The sequence below is a fragment of the Chenopodium quinoa genome, unplaced genomic scaffold, assembly GCF_001683475.1.
Source record: "Chenopodium quinoa cultivar QQ74 unplaced genomic scaffold, ASM168347v1, whole genome shotgun sequence".
NCBI classification, from domain to species: Eukaryota; Viridiplantae; Streptophyta; class Magnoliopsida; order Caryophyllales; family Amaranthaceae; genus Chenopodium; species Chenopodium quinoa.
In genome coordinates, this window is record NW_018742879.1 from 3800873 (window position 1) to 3819529 (window position 18657).

Genomic DNA, 18657 nt, shown 5'->3' on the forward strand with positions numbered 1-18657 from the left:
ATAGCATTATCGGCTTAAACCGAATGAATGTACAACTTAACATTCAAATGAGGTTTGAGACTAATAATGCGGTTCAAGTGTTACCTTGTTCTAACGATAGACATTTGAAAGCTTTGAGGAGCGCTGTTTTAATGAGGGGTTATCCACATGAGATATATGTAGAAATAGTGTCTGCGTGTACGCAACAAAGTACTCGACCAGATCAACAAGCTACCTATTTTTCCGGTTACACAGAGTCCTTCCGAATGCCCTCACAAGACATTCCATCAACTGAATATGGGATGGGGTCCTTCACCAGACTGCTTCATGATGATCGGTTCCAGATGCCGTTGAGTTCACATATAGCTTCACCTGTATATGGTGGAACATCTACAACAATGTTTGGCCAATCTGGGCCTTCGACATCGAACACAGTTATATCTTCTCCCATGCAACTCCAAAGTTATTCACCTACGTAGCATGATGATCATACATCACCGTCTCAACCATTGGTGAATCATCTTGAAAATCTACAACATATGGCGAATAACGAGTTGTCTCTGTATGATGCGCTCCGGGAAACAAATGATGAGGCTGAGAGCGGAGAGGAGGAACCAATTCTGGATAACATGGATGTTGATTCTACAGACATGGAAGGTGGGGAGGCCATGGTTAGAACTCCTATTCCTTGGTTAAGTCAAGTAAATGAGAATTATTAGGTTGATCACTATTGGGCCGAATCAGGTAGTCATACAACATTTGTGATCGGGGGGGAGTTTGAGAAGGGTATGTTCTTTGAATCTAAGAAAATGCTTCAGGAAATGGTGAAGAAGTATTCTATACAAAGGAACCAATTCTACACCACAGTGACCTCGAATGAGAAGGTCCTTCATCTGCGGTGCAAGAAGAATTGTGGTTGGTCGCTACGAGGCACCAAAAAAAGTGAGCACTCAGATACCTTTACCATAGTCACATACAAAGGCCCGCACCGGGACACCTGTGTCACTGAAGTGTTATCTACAGATCATGCACACTTGGATTCATCCTTAATTTCCGATTTTGTGAAGTCTTTTGTGCAGAAAGATCCATGCTTGAAAGTTGAATTTATACAGGAACTCATATCCAAGCATTTTCAGTTCGACGTTACTTATCGAAGAGCATGGTATGTTAGGGAGAAAGCCATAGCTGAAGAGTATTTGGAGATTGGGAGAGTTCTTATGGCCGACTTCCGCACTTCATGGAAGCACTCAAACAATCAAACCCGGGAACTGTTGTTGTATGGAAACACAAAGCTCTGGTAGACGATGTTTATTACAGCAACATGGAAGTGTTTGAACGAGTATTTTGGGCCTTCGGCCCTTGTGTTGAAGATTTTAAACATTGTATGTCTGTCATCTATATCGATGGGACGCATTTGTACGGGAAATTTAAAGGAACATTGTTGGTTGATACAGGTGTGGATGCAAACTTCCAAGTATTTCCGCTTGCATTTGCGATAGTCGAAGGGGAAAACATTTCCAGCTGGTCTTGGTTTCTGGGCTGCATTCGGGTTCATGTCACTCAACGGGATGGCCTCTGTGTTATATTTGATCGACATGTTGGGATCATTGCAGCAATGAATGACCCTAACGTTGGATTCACTGATCCGCGAGCCTATCACAGGTTTTGTGTTCGGCACTTGGCTTCTAACTTGAAGACTCACGTGCGAAGAAACGACATGAGAGATATGTTCAAGGCTGCTGCGTACCAAAGGCAGGAAAGAAAACTGGTAGCTGATATGAGTTTGATCGATCAGGCGTGTACCAAGGCCATATAGTATATTGTCCAAGTGCCCTTGCCTATGTGGTCTTTGTTTCACGATGCTGGTCGTAGATATGGGATATGTACTACGAACTTCTCAGAAACATTTAACAATGTGTTGAAGGGTGCTCGATTTCTACCTATCATGTCCCTTGTTGAATTAACATTCCACATAGTCAATAAATATTTCACTGATAGAAGGGAATTATCTCAGACTAGATTTGAACAAGGACTTGCATACTCCCCCAAAGTCACATCCATTATGGAGAAAAACATTGCAAAGGCTAGATATCACAAAGTGGAAGCGTATAACCGTCGACTGCATATATATCAAGTTGAAACAAAGAGGGGAGATAGAATTGGTAGAAAAGGAGGCCATAGACATACTGTTAACTTTCAGTTAAGAACGTGCACATGCAATAAACCACGGATCTTCCACCTCCCATGTTCTCATGTTCTAGCAGTTTGTGTGAAGTATTCGATATCAGAGCGGTCATGGGTGGATCGGGTACTGCAATCAGAGGCCTACGCAAACACATATGCTCCCCAATTCTGGCCTATCCCTTGTGAGACGACATGGAGAGAAAATGGAGGGCCTAAACTCATTCTCGACAACAGCATGGTACGAGGACAAGGTCGCCCTAAGTCAAGACGCATACGCAATGAAATGGATAAGACCAACCGTCCCGCGAGCAAATGCGGCCTCTGTCACCAGCAGGGTCACAACAAGAGATCGTGTCCCTCTAGATCGACCGGGCACTAATTTTTTATTTTTTCTGTTATCTAGAGTGATGTAGTAGAATAGTACGGTTATTGTATTTCTACATTTCAAATGATTGTAACAGTTGGATTTTTAGATTGAAGTATGAGATTTGAAATTCTGTATTTTGTTATCGCTTATATGTAATTTTTACTTTATAATTGTTAGATTATAACTGTTTATGAACAGATACCATGGACACCCGAGATAGGACACCCGGACCCACTGACCCTTCTGTCCTTACACTACATGACACACATCGTAGCGTTGACATTTGGAGTCAGTCGGTTGATCCGGCGGGCATACTGACATGCAGGCACTACACTGTTGCGTTCCTTGGCGATTAGGTTATCGATCCCCGCATTCTGCCTTTCGTGGAGTACGCTGGCTTCATGGGTATACATCGGATGGCGTTCAGAGAGGTCGACCCAGCGCTTGTTACTGCGCTTGTGGAGAGATGGAGGCAGGAGACGCACTCCTTCCATCTACCTGTTGGGGAGGCGACCGTGACGTTGCGATACTCACACGGCTTCCCATTCATGGGAGTCCGGTGTCTGGATCTGCGTTGGCCGATCCCCCCGATTATGTAGCTCAGGTTCTCGGGGTTCAGCCAGGACCGGACGATATCAGGGGCGGCGGATTGAGGACCGGCTGGATACGCGACACTTTTCGTGTGTTGCCTGATGGTGCTGATGAGGCCACTATTGCGAGACATGCTCGAGCGTACCTTTTTCTGCTCATCTCGGGTGTGTTGTTCGGTGGCAAGAGTGGCAGCCATTTACAGATCATTTACCTGCAGCTGGTAGACCACGACTGGGAGCATATTCGTGGCTACAGCTGGGGCAGTGCTTGTCTGGCGATGTTGTATCACCATCTGTGTAGAGCATCCCGCCGGGGTTCTCGTGAGATCAGCGGACCGTTATTTTTGCTTCAGGTAACCTACCTATCTGTTAACAATTTAATTCGGAAAGTTCTTACTTAGTTTACAATTAACCTAGTTTTGTGTGTTGATTTCCAGTATTGGTCTTGGGAGCACATCCATGTAGGCAAGCCAGGTAGGCCTGCTATACATCGTCAGGGGCAGCAGGATCAGGACCAGCAGTATGAGCGGTACATTCCTCCACCACGGCCTTCCGCTGACGAGGCGTACGCTTGCAGATGGGCGGTCCCCAAGCTGACATATGCGCATGCGGCGAGGGGCCTGCCGTACTACCGAGACGCCCTTGATCGACTGACCGAGGATCAGGTGAAATCTTTAATTTGTTTATGAAATTGTTATTTATTATGTATACTCTTAACATATTTAATATGCACTAACCTGTTTATTATGTTAATTTTTATGTGTTATCGCAGATGACATGGGACCCGTATGAAGCTGATTTAGTTGCTGCCATGCCTCCACATCTGCTAGATCATCAGACGCAGTGGCGTTCTAGGGTCCCCCTAATCTGTTTTGAGGTCGTCGAGGGTCACCTACCAGATCGAGTCATGCGATAGTTTGGACTACGACAGACTGTCCCCCAGCAGTGTGACACTAGTGCCCGGCTGCACCGCATTGACCGTCGGGGAAAGAGCGACAGGAACTGGCGGACGGAGCATGCCCAGTACATTGACTTGTGGCATCGACGGTTGGAGTTCGTCGTCACTGGTGACCCCATCCACGACGTTATGGATCCATACGAACCATACATGGAGTGGTACATGCGGATTACACGGCGTTTCATCAACCCCAGCTACACACCGCCATCCGCACATTACCATCCATCCTTTGACGTGATCAGGGGATATGTAAGTGTATTTGATTAACTTATCTTTATCAATTTTAAATTTGTATATCATTCAACTAATTCATCCTTAATTACTGCAGGCGTTGGATATGACGGCGATGGTTGACGCACTGTCGGACGTCCTTCCAGGCATACCTGAGCCGCCTAGAGCACAGGTCGAGCGGGTGCGAGATATGGGCATGGCTACCTTGCAGAGATATGGTCACGCCTATCTCGTCCACCCCCGGGACGATCATGGCGGCCACTCTAGTCACTCACAGTTCGAGGCTGGCCAGAGTAGCTGTGGGGGTGATCCTTCGTCATTCACGGGCGCAGAGGAGTACGACATTCGCAGTTCCGCGCCCCTACGTCATCCTGATGACCCATCTTCTAGCCAGCTGACTCCGCCAGTACGCCCGAACCCATTTACCACGGTCCGTCACTACAGCCGTCGTCAAAGGCCGAGAGTGGACATACAGGATAGAGAGCCGTTACACCAAATTGATGAGTCAAAATAGGATAGAATTATCTGATTTATTTGCTGTAATGACCTTCTCTAGTTTGTTGCACATAACACTTACATTGCATTATTATTTTAATAATTATTTGAATGAATTTATGTCTTGTTTGAATTTCAAATTCCTTATTTGTCCACGTTTGACTCATTTCGTTCAAAATAAATTGTGGATGTGGAGGTGGTGGATGTGGAGGAGGATGGGTGGTGGAGGTGGTGGATGTGGAGGGGGAGGGTGGTGGAGGTGTTGGAGGATGTGGAGGAGGAGGGTGATGGTGGTGGTGGATGTGGAGGAGGAGGGTGGTGGATGTGGTGGATTTGGAGGAGGAGGGTGGTGGATATGGAGGAGGAGGGTGGTGGTGGATGTGGAGGAGGAGGGTGATGGTGGTGGTGGATGTGGAGGAGGAGGGTGGTGGTGGTGGATGTGGAGGAGGAGGGTGATGGTGGTGGTGGATGTGGAGGAGGAGGGTGGTGGAGGATGTGGAGGAGGAGGGTGGTGGTGTTGGTGGATGTGGAAGGGAGCTGCACTGGCTGCTGTTGAGGGCCTGCTGTTGCTGCCTTCAGCCAGCAGATAAAATGCTGACTGAGGCAGCGTTTTATGCTTAGGTGAAAAACGCTGACTCAGTCAGCGTTTTTCTCTGTTATGGATACAAGAAAAACGCTGACTGAGTCAGCGTTTTACTGTATTTCCAATTTTTTTTTTTTAAATTTGTATTTCACATAATACGAAATTTTATAAAAAAAAAATAATAACCAAAGGTAAAACGCTGACCGAGGCAGCGTTTTATGTCAGAAGCTCAGTTTCGTAAATAGTTTGGCCACACGTCTAGATTGGTAAATTGTTTGCCAATTAAGCTTACTTTCGTAAAAAATTAGGTGTACCCCCATTTTACATTAGTATTAGTGTCAATTGAACATTTTTTGGTGTAACATTTAGCCGATTTTGGAGTGACTTTTAATTTTCTATAGGTAACTCTAAAGGTGATATGATTTTAAGAGAAATTCTAAATCAATATCTGATATAGTCTTCTATGACTATATCAAGGGCATTACGGTCAATTTCATTTTAAAAACATTTATTTTATTTATTCCTTTACTTTATTTATTATAGTCATAGAAGACTATATCAAATATTGATTTAGAATTTCTCATGATTTTAATACAAATAAGCAACGAGATAACATTTATAAAGGTAATAAAATTATTTTCACTCACTAGCATTTGATTTTTACTCTTTTATAGAGAGTGCATTCATCATTAAAGCATAGAAAACGTTAATTTATATTAGGTAAACTTTTGTTCATAGTGGGTAACGTTTATATAGAACTTTACATACGTACTTATTGATTGGATATCTAAAATTTTGGTATAGAATTGTTTGATATACGCAGTATATTTTAATTTTAAAAACTCAAACTTCTAAAGAAAAAAAAAAAATCGGGCAAATAAAAATTGTACATCCATTGTCGAATACCCTGAAATAGTTGTCCTAAAATAATAAAAAGTTATTCCAAAATAAGTAAAAGTTACCCCGATATGAATAAAAGTTACACCAATTTAAATAATAGTCATTTACACTTTTTTTTTAATAAAGTTTCTTTCTTTAAATGATTAGATATCTAATCGATCTTAGCTATAGTGAGTGAAAGTTAGCTAGGCCCTATTCATTTTCTCCTTATTTTTGCTGAACTGAAATTATTTTTACTAAACTGAAATTTATTTTGATGAACTGAAATTATTTTTACTGAACTGAAATTATTTTTACTAAACTGAAATTAATTTTACTGAACAGAAATTATTTTTACCGATTTTCAATTATATTTCTTCTTTATAATTACTGATTTTTACTAAATATAGTGAAGTGAATAGGGCCTAAATATAGTATTTTTTTTTATAAAAATCTACTCAAACTTTATTACTATCACTATCCTCTTATATATTAATTATTTAGTTACTACTATGTACTCACTCGTAGTACTACCTCCGTTTCATATTTTTTGCAACTTTGGAATATTTTATATGTTACAAATAATACCTCAAAGTTGCAAAAAATATAAAATGGAGGTAGTATTATTTAAACTCAAACGCTAGTCCGCCTGCCTGCTCTTTGAGTTCACTAACATTATTTAGACAAGCAGATTATGAATAAGGGAAATTAACGTCCGTTAAAAAAAAATTGATCAATAATTGATATTTTAGGAACAAACTAGGTTATTTCCATGCAATACACGGTTAGAATTAATATTTCTTGTAATTTATGTTATGTTGCATTATACTGTATATAAAGATTAGAATTAGATATAAAAATAAATTTATATTTAAGGATATATATGAACCACATTATTTACAATTAATAATTGAAATAGTCGAAAGAAAATTATTTAAGGATGCATATTAATGAAATCTGAAGAAAAAAATACACAGTATACAATTAGCACAAATTTCATCAAAATTATTATTTTAGCTTCCAACAATTAATCGTTTGTATAGTAGTCTATAGAAGCATCTATTTAATTTTTTAGTCAAAATAAATATAACAATTTTCAAATAAAAAAAATAGAGTAGTTAGTTCAGCTTTAAAAAAAATTAAAAATAAAGATGATGTCATTAAAGCATTTAGGCGCGAATATTTTTTATGAGAAAGCGACATGTGTATAATTTTAGAAAAAGATGATGTCAGCATGTTTTGTTTTAGTATTAGTTAATAGATGATAATTATTTTTGCTGTATTGAAATTATTATTGAACTGAAATTATTTTTGCTGAACTTAAATTATTTTTACTGAATTGAAATTATTTTACTGAACTGAAATTAATTTTGCTGAACTAAAATTATTTTTTACTGATTCCCTATTATATTTCTTCTTTAGAGTTACTGATTTTTAATAAACTGAAATTATTTTTACTTTATTGAAATTAATTATACTGAACTGAACTTATTTTTACTGAACTGAAATTATTTTTACTGAATATTATTTTTTTAAGGTGAACTGATCAGGGCCTAATACTACATAATATACTCCAATATTACTGGTTTTCTAGAGTATATCACTTACAAAGTTTACTGGAAAATTAAATTCCGGAGTACTACATAGCTTTACTTCCTGATTTTAACTTGTATATCCCAGCCACTTTGTACATTTCTACTTCAAGAAGTCAAGGGAACCATATACACGAGATGACGGGAGATGATTAATGTGGTGTATAACTAACTACTCTCTCTATCCCTATATTTTTGTCCTTAATTTTTTAGGGTCTCTAATATGCGTTAAAATGCATATATATCCATTCTCACACGTGTACATAAATAAAAAAAATAATAATAATTAGAAAAGAAATCTTGATGTTAATAAAATATCAAGTGAAACGAATCCAATTAGATCCTCACATGATTATATTATCTCTTATACATTTGAAAGAATTATGGTCAGAATTTTCAAAGTTTGACCTAAATTTTGACTGTGGGGCAAAAAAGAAGGGACGGAGGGAGTATATATTACTTGTTACAATAAAATAAAAATAACACAGTAATTAAAAAAAAAAATTGCTAAATTCAGTTATTTACGACCATAGAGAGAATTTTATTAAGGCATTAAATTAAAATATTACAATTCAAGAAATTAAGCTAGCTAAGATACTAATTTAAAAGAAACAATATAGTTTAGGATTACGACATGAATGGCTGAATCTACTAGCTACGCAAGTATACTGCTCATGGTTTATTAACTTTTACACCAAAGTTTAGTTTCATCTTTCAACACTAAAAAATTTATACGTGCGTTGCACCCTTACCTTGTTTTCCGATCCCCACTAATTCAAGTTTTAAAAATTCATTGATGGATATAATATTTCCCCTTTGATCTATTAAGAATTCATTGATGGATATAGTTTTAAAGTAATTTTCTATACATTATAATGAAATAAACATTAATCTCAGCGTCTAATAAAATATAATAATAAGGGAGTTCTAATAAACATAGATAACATCTTGAACTAAATAATGTCAATTCAAGAAACTAGATAGGAGTACTTAATGAAAAGCTAAATAATCCTTATAGCAACACCTGCCATTCTCGCTTTCATCGGTATAGTTATGTACGTAACATCCGTGACATTCTTGGCGGCTTCGATTAACCATACTACTCTTATGCTCTTCCTTGTTCTTCAAGGGGTCATTAGAAGAACTTTGATGGAAACTACCCAAACACTCTGCCTTGGTAAGGTCGTTCTTAAAGGGGGCATAACAATAATCCTCGTCGTTCTTGCTTTCACCCGTACAACTATCTTCGTAACTTCCGTGATCCACCATTTTCTTTTCTTCTTCTTTGTTCTTCAAGGGGGCATCATCAACACTAGAATCAACGTTAACCATACTTTCGAAAAACTCTTCCATTGTAGGAAGGTTGTAAGGATAGATGAATTCATCATATGCATCAAGATCATCATTAGTGTAACACTTAACGTCTAAGTCAACTCGAGATGAAATGCATGGAAAGTATAAACAATGATCACACAACCAAGAGGTCCATGACTCTTCCAAGCTTAGATCATTCGGAAATTTCGGTTCAAGATCATCAATCCTTGGTTGAGTTTTGACATGATCAAGATTATCAGACAAAGCCATTGTTTTGTTTAGGGTTAAGCCAAGGGGGAAAGAATTATATATTGTAGCTAAGATAATTGAAGCTGTTAAATGAATAATGTTTATGCATGCATGTATATTTATAAAGCTTTGGGTTTCAAATGAGAATAAGGATTTGATTTTATTTTAAACATAATTTGAAATTCTATCACTACGTACGTAATTAGGGAAAGTTTAGGCAACTAAATTTTTGAACAAGTCTTTAACCAAATACGGACGAAATACGGAAATACTTATTTAGGTAGTGCCCCTAATTAGTAAATAACTAATAAGTAATTAACTAACCTTATTTTATTTCTGATATGCTTAAAAAATTTCAAAAGTAAGACTTATCTTCTTATAATTAGATGCAAATTATACTCGTAATTTGTATCAACAAGTGCAATAAAATCAAATTCCGGTATTATAAATATATGTGCAATAAAATCTATTATAACCAGTATCAATTTTACTAGTACAATACTTTAGTAAGCTCCAACTTTTATAATGGGTGCATTTTTTTTTTATTTTTTTTTTAAAACATAATGGGTGCAAATGAAAGCTTATCATAAGAATGTTTCTATGGTAGTTATTCTTAAATGATTGACTACCACTATGTTTCCGTAGTGTAGTCAGATTATTTATTTATTTTTTAATGGTCAAACTTATTAAAAAATGAATAATCTTATAAGGAGAGTGATTTAACTCAATAATAAGCGTTTAAATTAAAACTTAAAACTTGTAATCATTTTATGAGATAAAAAGTCTCAATACAAGTAATATACTCGGTTAAACCAATAACATCGCTTCTAAAATGCTCAATAATTTTAGGCATCTTTGCATCGTTCTTGATGAAGCTCCTTTAATATATAGTCGCAAAAGTGATAAAACTTTATTGGCTCTTAAAATCGGCAAATTTGTGAGACAAGTCTTTTGAATCTATAACTCTATAGCAACAAACACTCAATTCTACACATAACTCAACCCACAAGATATATTCCGTAGATTTTTTTAACCTTAATTAAAAATAATCGGGCTATAGTATTATGTACTCCGTATTGAATTTTGAAAATAACGCCTATGCACGGGCCGAAGAAACTTAAGTAGGTCCTTGCCTTATGCAGTTATGCTCGAGTGCTCGAACAGTCGTACTCCGTAGTAGGGATGTTATGGGTCTAACTTTGGCGGGTCGCGGGGCGGGGATAGGTCTAAAATCCATACCCGCCATGAGTGATGGGGCGGGGGTGGATTTTTAAGTAATACCCGCCCGCCCCGACCCGCTCCATACCCGCCCCGCCCCGCCTGACCCACCCCATACCCGCATTACACCCGACCCATATGTATAAGATAACATTCAGCAAAAAAAAAAAAGTTCCTTACAAAGTCACAACACGGGGTATTTATAAGAACAAACCCTAAAAATCTCACAACACTTACAAGCTGCCAACCTTTATTCTCTCTCCTCTCCTCTCCTCTTCTCTCACTGAATCTCTATGTTCTTTCACCTTTACTTCTTTCTCTTTCCTCAAAATTAAACCACTCCTTCAAGCCACCTTAGCACTGCACCACCGGACCAAGCGTCGACCAGCGCAACAGACGCACGAGCATCGCACCACACAGACAGAGCACCGCATCTATAAGAAAACACCGAGGACGACGATGACACGGAGGAGAACGAACTTGATCTCCACCTTCAAGGTTTTTAATTTAGATCTAACTTTAATTTAGGTTAGAATTTAGATCATTTTTTTTTTTTTGGTTAAGTTTCATCTTCATTATGTTATGTACTACTAATTTTTTTTATTTGAGCTGTAGGCTTGTAATACATATTTTGTTTTTTTTTGGAATAGACTTAAATATATTATTTGTGGTGGATTTTAGGTGGGGATTTGGCGGGTATGGGGCTGAGACGGGGATGGGGCGGGGGTTGGAGTTGGACCCACCGGGGTGGGGATGGGGATAATTTTCGGATCCACCGTGGGGATGGGGATGAAAATGTGAGACGGGGATGGGGATGGGGATGGGAATGCCAAAACCCACCTCGCCTCGCCCCGTTGACGTCCCTACTCCGTAGTTAGAATGTGTTTGCGGCAAAACAAACGACCTTTTTGAATCTTCCCCCTTGTATTGTGAAAAACATGTCAAAATCTGGACTCTCCAAACCAAAATATCCCACTGTTGTACTACCTCTTCTCTTTCTTCACTCATAATACATTAACATTTGATTTTAACAGAAAAATTACCAAAGGAAGCTTTATTGAGAAACAATACTCCATAGTAGATGCGTGGCAAAACTATTTACCAAACTAAGCTTCTAGGGTAAAACACCATCCAGATTGGTGTTTTTACCCTGGCCAATTTTTTAAAAAATTTCAGTCAAGACAAAAGCGCCATCCAGGGTGGCGTTTTTACCCTGACTGAAATTTTAAAAAGATTTGGCCAAGGTAAAAACGCCAGCATGGTTGGCGTTTTACCATTGTACTAAAAACACCAGCCTGGTTGGCGTTTTTGTATCGAGTATATTTTCCAGTTTCCTTCAGTTTTATCGTTATTCTTCAAAAAAAAAAAAAAAACCCCCAATTCCCAAACCCTAACCCCCGCACACAATATTACGCCAATTCCTCCATATTTGCAGCAAATTCATCACTTCCTATTGCTTAGATCTTCATCACAATCACTAAAAATTGTTCCTTCTTCTTTCTTTAACACTTTTACGCAGTAAATTGATCGTATATGAGGTATGTATGCAATTTAACTATTTTACTTGTTTTTGATGTTTTTTGGGAATTTATGTTTGTAATGTACAATTTATGTTCTATATTGTTGTTCAAGTATGCGATATAAGTATAACTACATCATACATTGTTGTTTAATTGTTGAAATTAAGTATATTTATATGTATGTTGTTTAATTTTAAATCAAGTATATGAAGCATGCATTATTCTTCAAGTATGTAGGTTTTTTTTTTTGCTAAATATGTATATGTAGTGTGTAATTATGTAATTTAAGTATGTTTACAAACTACATTGTTGAATTAGGTACATTTAAATACATACTACATTGTTGATTAGCTAGGTAAATAAGTACATTGTTGAACACTACGTTGTATATATGCCTAGCTTGAGGATTTAATGGAATCATTGTGGTTTTAGTTGTGTTGTGTATTTGTGTCATCTAATATGTGCTCCGATTGTTATGTAGAACATGGCTTCACAATTGATTGTGTGTCAGATCGAACGTCGAGTATAGAGGAGGAAAAATGGAACTATTGGCATTGAAACCTTGTATGACTTACAATGATTTGTTGAAGAAGGTTTATACTATAACTGGTTCAAACCCAACGAATGTTGAACTGGACATTAAAATGAGGTTGAGTGTCAGTGGGATTCAAATCTTACCTGTTTTGAATGATGACCATTTGGAGGTTTTGAGGGGTGTCATTGCAATGAGGTCTCTTCCTACTGATTTATATGTGGAAATGGTGCCTATATGTACTCAACAGACTATTCGATTGACAGAGCAACAACCTACATATCATCCCTCATACAGTACAAGCTCGTTACAAATGCCCTCATACAATATTCCGTCATTTGAATATGGAATGGGATCTTTCAGTAGAATGTTACACGACGATCAATTTGACATTCCATTCAGTTCGCATTTTACTGCACCTGTACATGAAGGGGCGTTGGGGTCAATGTTGCATGCAGCAACTTGGTCCATATACCTCAAAAAATGACATTTCATCATCGATGCAGTTGCATAGTTACTCTCTTACGCAAGAACATGTTCAAGCTAAGCAACACCATCTCAAACTTTGGTGACTGTTGAAACTGTTGTAAACAAGGAATTGTCTGTTCTTGATATGTATGAGGATACAAATGACGAGGGTGAGGGCGGAGATGAGGAAGATGTTATAAACAACGAATTGTCTGATGATGATGCTGTGGCTAGAACTCCATTGCCTTGGTTCACTCAAATAAATGAGAACTATGAGGTGGACATGTATTGGGATGATTCGGGGAGCCAGACTTCATTTGTTGTCGGGGGAGAATTTGAGAAGGGCATGATTTTTGACAGTAAGAAAGTGCTTCGAGAAATTGTGAAACTGCATTCCATGCAACGGAAACAGTTCTACACCACGGTGACATCGAATGAGAATGTCCTTCATCTTCAATGCAAAAGGAAGTGTGGTTGGTCGCTACGTGGTACAAAAACAAATCTGAACACACATGCCTTTAAGATTGTATCTTACAAGGGCCCACATCGTGAGAACTGCGTGAGTGAAGTTCCGCCCAGCGATCACTGACACTTGGACTCCTCCATAATCTGTGACTATGTGAAGTCGTTTGCGCAGAAAGATCCATGTTTAAGAGTTGAATTCATACAAGATCTCATCTCTAACAAATTTCACTTCGATGTTCCCTATCGAAAAGCGTCGTATGCCAAACAGAAAGCTATTGCGGCAATTTTTTGGGATTGGGAGAGTTCGTACAACATACTTCCTTTTTTCATGCAAGCCCTCCAAGAGTCAAACCCGGGCACCGTAGTTTTATGGAAATACAAAGCTATTGCTGAAGGCATTTACTACAGCAACATGGAGGTGTTTGAACGAGTGTTTTGGGCCTTCAAGCCTTGCATCGATGGGTTTAAACATTGCATGCCTATTCTCTCTATCAGTGGGACACACTAGTATGGGAAATATAAAGGCACACTTTTGGTTGCTACTAGTATTGATGCTAATTTTCAGGTATTTCCTCTAGCATTTGTAAGAGTTGAAGGGGAAAACACCTCCAGTTGATCTTGGTTTCTAAGCTGCATTCGGGTTCATGTTACTGATTGAGATGGCCTATGTGTTATATCTGACCAACATGCTGGGATTATTACTGCAATGACTTAACCGAATGTTGGATTTCATGAGCCACGGGCCTTTTAGAGATTTTGCGTTCGACACATGGCCTCTAACTTGAGGACTCATGTGAAGAACAACAACATGAGAGATAGGTTCAAGGCTGCTGCTTACCAACGCAGAGAAAAAAAATTTGATGAAGATATGCGTTCTATCGGTGAATCTTGTGTCAAGTCCCTAGAGTACATTATGGATGTGCCGTTTCGCAGGTGATCCGTGTTTCATGACGCTGGTCGTAGGTATGGAATTGAATATGTACTACAAATTTCTCAGAATCATTTAACAATGTGTTGAAGGGAGCCCGTTTTCTGCCGATTATGTCCCTAGTCGAGTTAACTTTCCATAGAGTTAACAAGTATTTTGATATAAGAAGGGATAGTTCACTTGCTAGGCATGCCGACGGATATGCATACTCACCTAAGGTCACTTCCATTTTGGAGAAGAACAACGGAAAAGCAAAATACCATACTACAGTGGATATTTATAGCCGTCAGCTCGGTATATACCAAGTAAAAACACACCGGGGAGACAGGATAGGTAGAAAAGGAGGTCAAAAGCATACCGTTAATTTCAATTTGAGAACATGTACATGCAACAAGCCTATGATATTTCACCTACCGTGTTCTCATGTTCTAGCCATGTGTCTTAAGTGTTCAGTTTCTGAGGAACCATGGGTGGACAGTTTCCTACGATCAGAGGCGTATGCGAATACCTATGCCCCACAGTTCTGGCTTATTCCTTGTTAGACGACGTGGAGGACATACAGAGGGCCTAAAATCATTCCTGATGAGAGCATGGTCGGCCAAAGTCGAAGCGTATACGAAATGAAATGGATGAAACTAACCGTCCACCAAGCAAATGTGGTCATTGTCATCAGGAAGGACACAATAAGAGAACTTGTCCGCTACGAACGGGCGGTGACCGGTATTGTTCTTAGTTTAATAACATGTTGTGTGTATGTTTTCACTTAGGATGTAGCTAATTTCTTATTTTACATTGTGCAATGAATAGAGATCATGGAGGGACACTATCAGTGACCTCCATGAGTTGACCCAGGACCAGCTGACCCTTCTATCCTAACACTTCAGGGCACCCATCGAGCCGTGACATATGGGAGCAGTCATTAAGTTTTCATGTACCAAATCTTTAATGTTTTTGGCAATTTTATGTTAATTGATCTAACAATGTAATTTTGTGGGTTGTACAGGTTGATCTAGCACGGTGCTTGCTTTGCAGGCACCACGTTGGCAGGGCGGTGGAAGATTGGGTCGTCCACCCACGTGTACTACATTACATCGATTTTGTGGGTTTTCGCGGATTTCATAGGATGGCCTTCACACCTATAGATCGAGCGCTAATTACTGCACTCGTTGAGAGATGGAGACATGAGACTCACTCCTTCCATCTACCAGTTGGGGAGGCCACCGTCACGCTCCGAGATGTGGCGATACTGACACGACTCCCAATACGTGGTACGACAGTGACAGGGCCCATTATATAGGACCCACGTGGCCTTGTTGAGAGGGTGTTAGGGGTGAAGCCTGAGGCCGCCGATATTAGAGGCACAACGCTGAGACACATGTGGTTACAAGAGACATTTGGAATGTTGCCTCCGGATGCTAATGATGGAGTCGTTTAGAGATACGCTCGAGCGTACCTGTTCATGTTGATAGGATCGTTATTTAGTAACAAGAGTGGTAGTCACATACAGTTGATCTACCTACATCGATTAAAGAACAGCTGGGAGCGGATACGTGACTACAGTTGGGGTAGTGCGTGTCTAGAGACCTTGTATCGCCATCTTTGCAGAGCATCACAGCGAGATAGATGGGAGATTGGCGGTCCCTTGATTGTGCTTCAGGTAGCCATTTAATTTTATACCATTTTTTAACTATTATATACTTAATGGTGACTAAACTTAACTTGTGTTTTTTATTACAGTTATGGGCTTGGGAGCACATCCACGTTGGTAGGGCAGCTAGGGCTTCTAGGCGTCGACGGCTAGATGGCCAGGAGGAGGAAGACGATTAGGAGCATGCATATGAGGCTCCGCCACTCCCTCCACCAGACGTGGCTTACGGTTGCAGGTATGTATGACTTATTGTTAAGTTTTCCACATACCACTTTATTTTGCTAATATTTTCTCATGAACGCTGTTATTATATATAATTAGGTGGCTGGTGCGGAGACTTACTCGTGTGCATGCAGCGAGGGGTCTACTGTATTACAGAGACGCATTCGACAGACTGAGCGAGTCTCAGGTGATCAATTACACTATAAAAACTAATTTAACACCCTGTTCATTCTTTCAATAAGTTAATTATGATGTTACTGACGGCGTATTAATGCAGATGACGTAGGATCCGTACGTCGCTGACTTAGTCGATGTCATGCCCCCATATCTTCGTGATCATCAGATGGAGTGGCGTGCCATGACAGTCCTCATCTGTTTTAAGGTAGTGGAGGCTCACCTCCCCGATAGAGTCATGCGATAGTTCAGCCTTCGTCAGGCTGTTCCCGCCACGTGTGACACGAGTGTCCACTTGCACAAGATAGACCGACGAGGAAAGCGGGACGTGAGCTGGGCAGTTCATCAGCATGCCCCTTTCATTGACATGTGGGATCAACGGTTGCAGCACGTCGTGGATGGTGCGCCTTTCTAAGGCCGGATGGAGTATCACGATCCATACATGGTATGGTACAGGAGCATTACCCGACGCTTCATCAACCCTAACTACTCCCCACCCTCAACTCATTATCAGCCAGCTTTTGGAGACATCAGTGGATATGTGAGTTTTAGATGGATTTTTTTTTAATCAATTTATAAATTATGATATTATTAAATTGACTGATTGTTGACTTATGCAGGCTTTTGATATGATGGCTATACATGATGCACTGGGAGTCTTGAGCATATCATATCCCACCATACCGCAGATAGATGAAATTCAGGCAATGACTGTTAGTAGCTTACAGAGACATGGTCATGGTCATCTTATCTAGGGGCGAGACCAATCACAGCAGCGTTCACACCGTGAGGTAGACGAGTGTAGTAGGGGACAGACTCCCGCGTCCCCTACAGCGTCCTCGCAGTTTTTTGACATGCATGAGGATTTCGCCATACCTATGTCTGCGCCATACTCATCACAGGAGGGACCATCATCCAACCAACAGACTCCTCCCTAGACTTATGCCCTAGATCCTTTCACAATGGTATCTCAGTACTATCGTCGTCGGAGACCGCGAGTTGATAGACAGCAATTACGTCGAATAGATGAATCAGGATCTTAAAATTTCTTTTGATAGTTTGTTATAATCGGATTCTCTAGTACGTTGTATCCAAACAAATATTATTAATATTACTGACTTTTTTAATTGATTTTATGTCCATTTTCAACTTCACCATACGCATTCATTCTTTTCATTGAACTGGTTGTTGTTGTTGTGGTTGTTGTTGTTGTTGCTGCTGCTGTTGCTGATGTTGTTGTTGTGGTTGTTGTTGTGGTTGTTGTTGTTGTTGCTGATGTTGTTGTTGTGGTTGTTGCTTTTGTTGTTGTTGTTGATGTTGTTGCTGTTGTTGCTGTTTTTGTGGCCGGTGTGGTGCCTGCAGTTTGCAGGTTGGGTGTTGCAGGAAAAACGCCAGCCAGACTGGCGCTTTATGGCTGAGAGTAAAACGCCAACCAGGTTGGCGTTTTTACCTTGGCCAATTTTTTTTTAAAATTTCAGTTAGGGTAAAAACGCCACCCTGGATGGCGCTTTTGTCTTGACTGAAATTTTTTAAAAAAAAATAGGCCAAGATAAAAACGCCAACCTGGATAGCATTTTACCTTGAAAGCTTAGTTTGGTAAATAGTTTTGCCACGCGTCTACTATGGAACATTGTTTCTAAAACAAGCTCCCTTTGGTCATTAATCCCTCCAAATTCGTCTAACATACTTTAACTCTAACTCATCACTACTGCCTAGTGACTACTGAATAGCAGGTAATTCAAATTATTCAATTGCAAATTTTGTTCATTTTTTTTTCTTTACATAATTGCTTTTATGTATCACCTTGTTGCTTTAATTTTACTTCTTAATTGCTGCTGTATGTTTAGGGTTTGTACTTTTTTTTTTTTAATTGTATTATAATACTAATTTGATTTTTGCTTTTCGTTCATAAACTAGCAGTTAATTACGATTAATGTGATGTTTTCTTGACATTAAGATTAATTTGAATTAATTGTTGATGTTATGATAATAATTTGATGATTGGGTAAATTTGGTATTTGTTTCATTTTTTTTTTTTTTTTTTTTGCAAAACAATAAGAT

General features: G+C 39.1%; 2 protein-coding genes across 2 annotated transcripts; both read left to right on the top strand.

Moving 5' to 3' along the window:
• Positions 1–4207: 4207 nt before the first annotated feature.
• LOC110726588 lies at positions 4208–4823 on the top strand. The gene is made up of 2 exons (XM_021906068.1): positions 4208–4327; positions 4407–4823. The coding sequence occupies exons 1-2, from the start codon at positions 4208–4210 to the stop codon at positions 4821–4823; spliced, it is 537 nt and encodes a 178-aa protein (XP_021761760.1).
• Positions 4824–12698: 7875 nt separating this feature from the next.
• On the top strand, positions 12699–14132 carry LOC110726589. Its single transcript, XM_021906069.1, has 3 exons — positions 12699–13112; positions 13287–13718; positions 13797–14132. The coding sequence occupies exons 1-3, from the start codon at positions 12699–12701 to the stop codon at positions 14130–14132; spliced, it is 1182 nt and encodes a 393-aa protein (XP_021761761.1).
• Positions 14133–18657: the final 4525 nt, after the last annotated feature.